General features: G+C 34.6%; 1 protein-coding gene and 1 long non-coding RNA gene across 5 annotated transcripts in view; one reads left to right on the forward strand and one right to left on the reverse strand.

Annotated features, from left to right (window-relative positions):
- The first annotated feature begins 2,224 nt into the window (after positions 1 to 2,224).
- LOC107565023 (uncharacterized) overlaps positions 2,225 to 9,727 on the forward strand; it is a 19,040-nt gene continuing 11,537 nt past the window's right edge. The window contains exon 1 of the long non-coding RNA XR_001606318.1: positions 2,225 to 2,697. This is a non-coding gene — a long non-coding RNA (uncharacterized lncRNA). The remainder of the gene's footprint in view (positions 2,698 to 9,727) is intronic.
- The window catches only part of LOC107565022 (NGFI-A-binding protein 1-like), a 25,244-nt gene continuing 18,736 nt past the window's right edge, over positions 3,220 to 9,727 (reverse strand). For all 4 annotated transcript variants that reach the window (XM_016250209.1, XM_016250208.1, XM_016250206.1 and 1 more), the window contains 2 exons: positions 7,337 to 7,477; positions 3,220 to 4,152 (listed from right to left, as the gene is read on the reverse strand). In XM_016250209.1, the coding sequence (XP_016105695.1) occupies positions 4,070 to 4,152; positions 7,337 to 7,477 (224 nt within the window). In that variant the 3' untranslated portion in view covers positions 3,220 to 4,069. The remainder of the gene's footprint in view (positions 4,153 to 7,336; positions 7,478 to 9,727) is intronic.

A 9,727-nucleotide genomic window follows, 5' to 3' on the forward strand; every position in this document is an offset into this window, starting at 1 on the left:
GAGAGAGCGAGAGAGAGAGAGAGAGAGAGAGAGAGAGAGAGAGTAGTAATATAGTATCAACCGAGATTTCTAATATACTTGAAATTGCATTTCAAAAAATGAAAAAATAAATAAATAAAGTTAAATTCTTTAAAGGGGTCAAATGATGCGATTTCAAGTTTTCCTTTCTCTTTGGAGTGTTACAAGCTGTTGAAACAAAAGTCATTTGTAGTCTCACTGAATACTTTAATTCCCATTTGCACTAGAGGGCACTATAAGGTGATGTTCTCCTTGGAATCCATGCAAGACCACACTTCAGCTGTTTACTTTGAACTTTTTGATCATTTAACACTAATCAGGTTCCATGTTTTTCTCTGTAGGTCACACAGTACAGACCAGTGATGGGCAAACTTGGCCCTTTCAGGCCACTTTCCTGCAGAGATTTGATCCAGCCCTGATAAGACTCACCTGCCGGTAGCCTTCTAGTAGTCTTGAAAACAATGATTAGCTGGTTCAGGTGTGTTTGATTAGGGTTGGAGCTAAACTCTGAAGGAAAGTGGCAGTTTAGGAACCACATTTGCAGTTTCATTAGGTTGCAGGCATTACAGGACTGTTTATATTTGCTATACGAAGGCAAAATGCTTGTTTTGCCCTTGAATCGTTCACAATAAAAACCACAATGACCTGAATGACGCCTTATCAGGCGAGGCACAGGGTCACAACCGGTCTGTGACATCCGTGCAGAGAGGCATTATTCCGGGCTGACTGTGGGCGGCAGTGGGGTGTTTATCAGTACTGGGTTTAGACGCACACAGACATTGCGTATACGCACAACAAAGGGTGGAAGCACAACAGCGAGTGTTTATGAGTCATTCTGCAGTTTCAAAATGTGTTAATATGATGTAGATGCAAATGAATAGAGGTGTAGACACATCGACCCACACACTGCCCTCACTGTCATCCGTCTGTATGTCATCAAAGGCAGATAGGCCTACTTCAAAGACGATAAGGAACATCACCACAACTAAAAAAAATTATAAAATAATAGTTTAGTACATTTAGTTTACTTATTTGTACTCCGTTATTTTACTAAGCATATTATATGTTCAACTTTTTTTTTCTAAATATGTTAAAGTGCACACTTAATTTGTCTTTACTAACGACAAAAGCACATACCAAAAATTACTAAAACTTAAACTAAAATTTAAAACTGAAAACTAATTCAACATATTAATACACACTAGTAGGCTATACAAATAATACTAAGATAACAATGATGTGAACTGATTCAGAACTTTTTAAAAAAGCATCCCAGAAGCTGGGAAGGAAATGTAAAAGAAGGTGAAATGTAAGATGGTTTTAATGTAGCCAATTTAACCTTTTTTTTTTATTATTTTTGATCATTACATAATTATTATGTAATTACTTCCATTTAGTCTTTTGTGGCATATTTTGATGACTTTGTTGTTATTCTTAATATTTAACATCAAATCCTAACAGTAAATGTTAAGAATAGTCATAATAAACGATTGGCTTGTAGTGTAGGCTAACTATCTTAAACGCTTTTTTTTGTTTTTCTTTAAATACTAGATAGCCTAATCATAATCACGAAGGCCAGGAATGTCTTGCTATGCATATCACAACTTCTTACTAACACAAATATCAAAGCACAAGTATTCAGACCACTACAGCTGTAGTCAGAAACTTGCACTAGCTACCGTAATTTACTAAGTAATCTTACAAAAAACAAAAAAAAAAAAAAAACCTTTGTTCATTGACATTCTTTCAATGAGTCACGGGTTTCGAAATGAATTGTTCTTAATAATATTAAATTAATTAAAACGGGAAAAGCGATTTTCAACTTTATATTGTTACAATGTCGGCACTGTAAGTAAGTGAACAATGTGTTTTATTTTCCCGTCAGTTTAAATCCGCCGGATGAGGCGTTTTACGTTTTTAACCGCCAGGGCTTTTGTGAAAACTACAAATCCTACTTCCGCATTTTTGTGTTCCCGCTCACAGATAGCCTGATCGAGCCCAATGCATTGTGGGTGCTGAAGTTTTCCAGCCTTTAAAAAAAAATCTGTTTTCTCTAGTCGTATAGATTAAAAGACATTTAATAAATACGTCTGATTTTAAGGATATTGTATGTTTACTTTTATATGTTAATCCACTCGTCCAGTATAAAATCTGGGCCCTGAAACAAAGCATGAGAAATGAAAAGTACTTCACAATCAGATGTCAAAAAAATAGAGTTTAATGTTCATGTGCTGTATAACAAATTAAATATATTAGTGTTTACAAAACAATATGTGCAGGACTACCGTATGCATATCCTAATGTACTCTCTACTCAAAAGTGACGAGAACAAGTTCTACTGACAACATAGTTTCATCCCACAGTCCAAGATGCATAAGTCTATTATACAAAGCAAGTACAAAGATTAGAGAAAGACTGATCATTTCTGTGAGTGGTTAAAGACAGTAACAAGCAAGGAACAAAGGTAGGCGTCTAGATATGTCTTGCTATATAGGTCATTGGTAACGATGTAATCAGTAAGGTCCAATCAGATTTTTTCTTCATCAAACAGTTTTTTTCCAAAGCAAATTTTGTTGCAGTGCTTTTAGAGAGCTTGATATTGCCAAGGCTTTAAATCTTAGCTGTTCATACAACTTCCCAAATCTCATTTCATATTCCACCTAAAACGAACATCCAAAAGTGAAGAACTGTAACATGGAACGCTTTAAACTAAGGCAAAAAGTTGAAAATGCAGATAAATATTGACACAACGCTTGTCCAAAATTAGAGTTTTTAGTCCCTATGTGTCATCTGTATGCTAGTGTACTAGTGACAAAATTCACTTTTACGTATTTAAAAAACACACATTTCTTTCTCTTCTGGGATAAACGATCAAAAATATTGATTACGGCTGCACGATACTGGAGAAAACGGCATTGCGATATTTAAATTTTCTGTGACTGGAGAGTGCATCTGAATAGAAACTAAAAATATTTCTTAAAAGCTGAAAAATTACTTCGATTACTTACTATAAAAATCATAGGCCACATTGCCACTGTTTTTGACTCATTTAATATGACTATAAAATCGTATGATTTCTATTGTGATTATTATTAAATAAAAATCTTGCAATAATACTAATGTACTATAAAATAAAGTATTTAATAAAAGAAAAATACCTTAAAATACTGTAAAATTACAATACTAATATTTACATCTTAATTTCTGTCTAAATTAACATTTGCTTGTGCAAATGAACAGTGCCAAGCTTCATTCTAAAACATGCAGGGCATATATTTAATTAAATCACAGCCTTGATAATTTGACTACTGCATTTAGCCATGACGCAATATCAATAATATTTTGATATATCGTGCAGCCCTAATATTTCTGTAGAAAGAAATGCTCTCTAGAATGATAATATTGCTCCTGCTAACAATACCACCAGCTATCAAATAGCAATGGCAAGTAGCAAATCACTGTTTATGGTGTAAATAAAGCCTACTGGCCATTTAAAAAAATGGGCAAACCATTTGATGTCACTTGATAATAGGAAATAGTCAATACAGGAGATAAAAGTGATTGCATGGGGTCTTTAAAGAGAAACACAATCCAGGAGGCTTACTTAAATAGGCGACAACAACAGCTGCTAACTAACAACTTTAAAAACACTGCGTCCCTCCGTTTCGGTGATATTTAACATGCATTCATATATACATACAACACATACTGTATTTAAATAACATTTAACCATTTTCAAACAGACATTTTCTATGTATGTACAAATAGCGGACTTCGTGGTCCACACCGAAAGGAGAGCATAAAAACAAGTGATGAGAGCTAGTGAGAATTGAACAAGTACAGTCAGTGACAGCACAAACAGTGTGAATCTACTCAGGAGAATGGAAATAAGGGCTCTAGGTGCTTTGGCAAAAACAAAAATGGCGAGAAACTAAAACTCTTTCTTGAGGCAACATTGGTTGTTAAGGCTTTACTGTAGTTGTGCTCATTTAGTATTCACTGACAGAAGACGTGTATTGTTGTAGGTTTGAAATGAAAGCATTCGGGGCTGCTATCTGGAATCCTCTGGCTCTGACTTGATGGTCTTCTTCTCAGAGAGGTTGAGGGCACGTGAAGATGCGTCTCCTCCGTTTTCTGGAAGAAAAAAACGATTAAGAGAAATGCTCTGGATTACTGAAACCCTTTATGTCATTTATGATAAATTACTTGCAAGGTTCTTCATGTGCAAGTTGTTCTGGTTAAAAGTGTCTGCTAAATTAATAAATGTAAAGTTGGCAGTTACAAATATTATATGGATTATTCCTGTTATGCTCGCTCATTTATATCTAAATATAATGGTTAAAAATACCTCACAATGTTAAAGATCAAATCATGTTAATTAGCTTTTACCAACTAAGTGAAGCTAGAACATATGGTGAAATTAAATAAGTTCATTACTTTAGGAATTTAATGATCAGATGTTGCCATTTTTGCCATATCCCCTTAAGCTTCTAAAATGGAAAAACTGACAATTTATTAAAAATTTAATTAAATACATTAATAATAATAATAATATTTTATATTAATAATCATCATCAACCATAATAATAATTTATTATTTTATAATAATAAAAATGTATTCATTATTATTACAGGCATTCTATTAATTTTTCTAAAAGCTTCTAAAATGGAAAAACTGACAATTTATTACAAATTTAATTAAATAATACATTAATAATAATAATCTTCATCAACCATAATAATAATTATTTATTATTTTATAATAATAATAAAGTATTCATTATTATTACAGGCATTTCTTCTATTAAAATGTTTGAAGCGCAAAAAAAAAAAAATTATATATATATATATATATATTAAAATCGTGTAAGCAAACTCTCAATTCCTCCATGAGCATTTTTGCACTTTATTTCGTAGTTGTGTTAAATTTTGTAAATATTCAAACTCTAACAGTTTAAGTGTCTTTATCAGAGCATATATCTGAATGCCCTTTTATAGAAACTCTTCATCATATTATAACAAGCATATTCATATTTTAAAAATAACAGCGCTCAACAGGTATTGCAGGAATGACCCATGTATGAAAAACACATTTATCTCATTCAGCCATGGAGCGCTAATGTTTTTATGGTCCTAGGCTGTAAGAGTGTAAGATAATGTGCAATAAAAGCATCTACTGGAAGACACAGTGTGTGTGGCTCCGTTCCAAAACCTAGTGTGCTGCTTTGCGGTCTGCTAGTTAGGTGGCATCTTAACTGAAATGAAATTCATAAGTTACAGATTTGAAATGCTCTACAAAGGCAGTGTTTTCAACAGTTTGCCATTATCATGTTACTAAAAGATAATAAACATATACAGTACAGTGGAGATCAAAATGAGAGAATCAAATACTTAATTTTTTCTGAAATATTGTTAATCGTCATCGCTCAAAATGTGAAGGAATATTAGCTGTTGGTACACCACTTTTCTGCTAACATGTTTGACAAAATAACGGCATTTCAACAAGGCATTTCAACAAAAACCTTTATTTTGTGGAAAACACTGTGATCAAAATTAGAGAACAGTAACCACTGTAGCATGAAAGAAGATTGCAACTATAATTTTGGAAGGTTACAGCTGTTAGAAACAAGTAGGGAGTGTAGAGGCTCCTGCTTTGATTGACTTCAGCACATCTGCAGCCGCAGGACATCACTAGTTTCTCACACTGCGCTGGTGTGATCCTGGTCCACTCTTCTTCCACTCGCTTCCATAGTTTGGTGACTGTAGTGGGTTTCTTAGCCATAACTTTGAAGCCAAGGATTTTCCAGAGATATTCAATCGGGTTTAGATCAGGACTATTTGGCCATTTCATTATTTCAATGTTCCTTCAAGGAACTACTTTACCCGTTTTGCAGTGTGACGGGGGCATTGTCTTTGCAGGCTGATTGGGAGACGCTTGCAGGAAAGGAACCACATGTTGCTGAAGGAGGTTCTGATAAACATTTGCATTCACCCTGCCATGTACTGTAGCTGTATAAGAGGCCCAACTCCTGCTGCAGAAAACATCCCCTAAACCATGACACTTCCTCCTCCACCTTTCACTGACTTCTTTATGCACTCAGGCTTCAGTCTTTCCCCAGTTTGACGCCGAACAAAATGTTTCACATCAGACCCAAATAAATTAAAGTTGCTCACATCACTGAAGTGAACTTTGGACCAGTTCTCCTCTCTCCACACAACATGATCCTCACGCCGCAAAGTTGAGCCTAGCCTCTTGATTCTTTCTGCGGATGAGAAGATGGTCACTGCAGAGTATGCTTTCAGTCCAACTTCTTAAACATCCCGAGAAAGATCCATACACTGTTCAGCACTGAACTGACGAGCAATTCCAGCTGCAGTGTTGAACCGATTCCCCATTGAGAGTCTCTGCATTATCCTGTCCTCTCGGGCATATGTCTTGCGTGGACGACCAGTCTTTTTGGGGTACTTGAATGAATTAATGTCTTTATTAGCTGCAATATTCGAGAAACCACAGACTTGGAACGATCAACTTCTCCTTTGGCCTTCATCGGGACCGCCTCCTGTCGCAGGGTTTCAGTCACCTTAGAGCGGCCCGCCATCTTGTAATCTCAGTGAAAATTGGACGAATTCTGCCAGTTAATAGGGTTTGTCATATAATTAAGGAAATTTGCACCAGGTGCCAGATTAACACCAGTAACTTGGAGGTATCTGTAAGTGTTCTCTAATTTTGATCAGAGTTCTTTTTCAAACATCTCATTTAAGTTTTTTAAATTGTGCTTCAGAATACAATTAATTTATGAAATATGCTTAAAAACTGCCCTTCTGTTAGGAGAACTTCAAATAGGACTAAGCAGTGACCGTGAAATTTAGGAAATTGTAGGTTGTTCTTTAAATAATTATATACATTTCTAATGTATATTAGTCAGTCTGTTCTGAACTATTTTTAAAAAAATATACTTTTTCAGTTTTGAATGAATAATAAATATATTAATAATTGACATCTCTAAAACGGTCATTTTTTATTATTTTGAACTACTTCAAATTATATTTTTCAGTTTTGAATGAATAATAAGTATTCATAAAGGATATTTCTAAAACGGTTTCGAAAAATGTAATTTCAGAATTCAAAGTATACTGATAATGGACATTTTTCTTGTTTCATTCACTATCTAGGAAGGATATTTTTCACTGAGCTCATTGTAATGCATTATGGGATGCTTCCTTTGTCAAAGATACTTATGATGCTGACTTAACATTTCTTAAATGTCTTGGCCTTAGGTTGCTTACTATGTCTTAAGTGTTGCCTTTCAACACACACCTGTGGCTGCTGACGTCCTGCTCTCAGCATTAGCGTGATGATGCCTCTTCAACTCATTGGCCAGCTGCTTTCCGAGAGGCGTGTCTCCGTCTGATGCACTCGTCCTCTGGCTGGTCACCCTCAGATTCAGTGGCCTCTCTCCTGTAGACATGCAATGAAACAAAGCCTTCAATTTAACTCATGTTCTCTTTTCACCTCGCTACTGTATTCAAGATTGGTGTTTAACAAACCGCAAGGCTGCATTATTATGTCCATTACCGAGTTCAAGCTAATGTTACGAGACAAACATTCCGCCTACCAGAAACACTCAGCACAATACTCACTCACACACACGCAACTGAGCTTCATTTGATACGAATGCACCTTTTCTTCAACTATAGCCAGCCAACGCACACTCCGTAATAGCCCGAGGACAGTGAATGCGGTTTGAAGCACGTTGATCGTGAGTTGCATTGAGCGTATACACCTCCTTCAAACAGCACATTAACCTCCTCTGTCCCTGGCTGGCTGATCTCATTTGTGTCTATTGACAGCATCAGTGCAGCATCATGACTAATGTCTGTCATTTTTAACTTAACACAATGCCCTTTAATTACCAGCAGCTTTAATCTGAACGTTGAGGGGACATGTCTCTGCCACCTACTCCTCACAATACCTCTTTTTAAACCATAGAAGGTAACGACCACTGGATTTCAAGGTTGGGCAAAATTCAGAGTGAATTTGAATTGGTCAAGTCCTACAGGAAGTTGCACTGGAATGACAGGACGAAGAGTTCCTTGAACTACAAATTAAAGAAATGCATTACAGGTAATACATTCTGGTCAAAGAAGTGTGTCTTTCATCTAACATTTGTATCTTTAATAAAAATCTAATTATATTTAATTCTTACAGTGAAGACTATGCAGCGTTTTATTTTTACATTTGATTATTACATTTGTGTAGTATTTCATACTATAATGTTTTTCAGGTACAATAGGTTTATTTAACATAATTTATATTGTTTAACTGAAAGTTTATTAAATTTGTATCTCTGTTCTATGGTATTTGTCCTATTGTTTGTAAATTTGTGTAATTGGTCATATCCATCTCTCGGTCCTTCCAAAATATCTATCGGTCTGTCTGTCTAGTTAAAATTACTATTATTATTAATTTCAATAAATTTTAATTCCACTTCTTTACATTCTAATTGTAATTCCTTACATTTATACATTTATTTAGGCAAATATACTAGTTTAATTTTTTTAAGAAAAGAAACCAATACTTTTATTCAGCAAGGATGCATCAGATTGATCAAAAGTGACAGTAAAGATATGTTACAAAAGATTATTTAAAATAAATGCTGTTCTCTCAAACTTTACATTCATCAAAGAGTCCTAAAAAATGTATCGCTTTCCTAAAAAATAAAGCAGTTTCAACACTGATAATAATAACAAATGTTACTTGAACACCAAATCAGCATATTAGAATGATTCTGAAGAATCACCCATTAAAATAGAAAACAATTATTTTAAATTGTAATAATATTTCATGTTTCAAAAATAAAGCAGTTTCAACACTGATAATAATAACAAATGTTACTTGAACACCAAATCAGCATATTAGAATGATTTCTGAAGAATCACCCATTAAAATAGAAAACAATTATTTTAAATTGTAATAATATTTCATGTTTTTACTGTATTTTTGATCAAATAAGTACAGCCTTGGTGAGCATAAAAGAGTTCTTTCAAAAACATTTTAAAAACCTTACGAACCCCAACTTTTGAACAACAGTGTGTCCATTTACACTTATTTCAAATTCTAGAATGAAACTGCTGCTGTGGTTGAAATTGTATTGCAGTCAATATACTTGTAACCCCAACAGCACTGATTCATTTCATTAAAGCCCTACCTGCAAAGGTACAGTCAAATCTAAAGAAGGACATATTTAGTTCTCATCAAATTCTCACTTTCTGCCTCTGCTTCTCTCTCTTTCTCTCTTCGCAGATCCCATACGCCCACTCTGGAGTTCTGAGAACACATGGGATATTAGGAAGCTGAGAGGGATCATGTACTCCGAGTTCATGAAGGAGTTATTCTCAGAGCTGGGGAGGGAGAGAGCGCTGTTGTGTTCAGCGCAGTGTGAAACAACCACAAATAAATAATAAACAGAGTGTCACATTAAAGCAGATGAGAAATGAAGGCTAATTATGTGGTTTTTCCAAGGAGGTCTACAGTGGGTACGGAAAGTATTCAGACCCCCTTAAATTTTTCACTCTTTGTTATATTGCAGCCATTTGCCAAAATCTTTTAAGTAAATTTTTTTTCCTCATTAATGTACACACAGCACCCCATATTGACAGAAAAACACAGAATTGTTTACATTTTTGCAGATTTATTAAAAAAGAAAAA

This window comes from Sinocyclocheilus grahami, unplaced genomic scaffold (assembly GCF_001515645.1).
Source record: "Sinocyclocheilus grahami isolate Dianchi unplaced genomic scaffold, SAMN03320097.WGS_v1.1 scaffold974.1, whole genome shotgun sequence".
Classification (NCBI taxonomy): domain Eukaryota; kingdom Metazoa; phylum Chordata; class Actinopteri; order Cypriniformes; family Cyprinidae; genus Sinocyclocheilus; species Sinocyclocheilus grahami.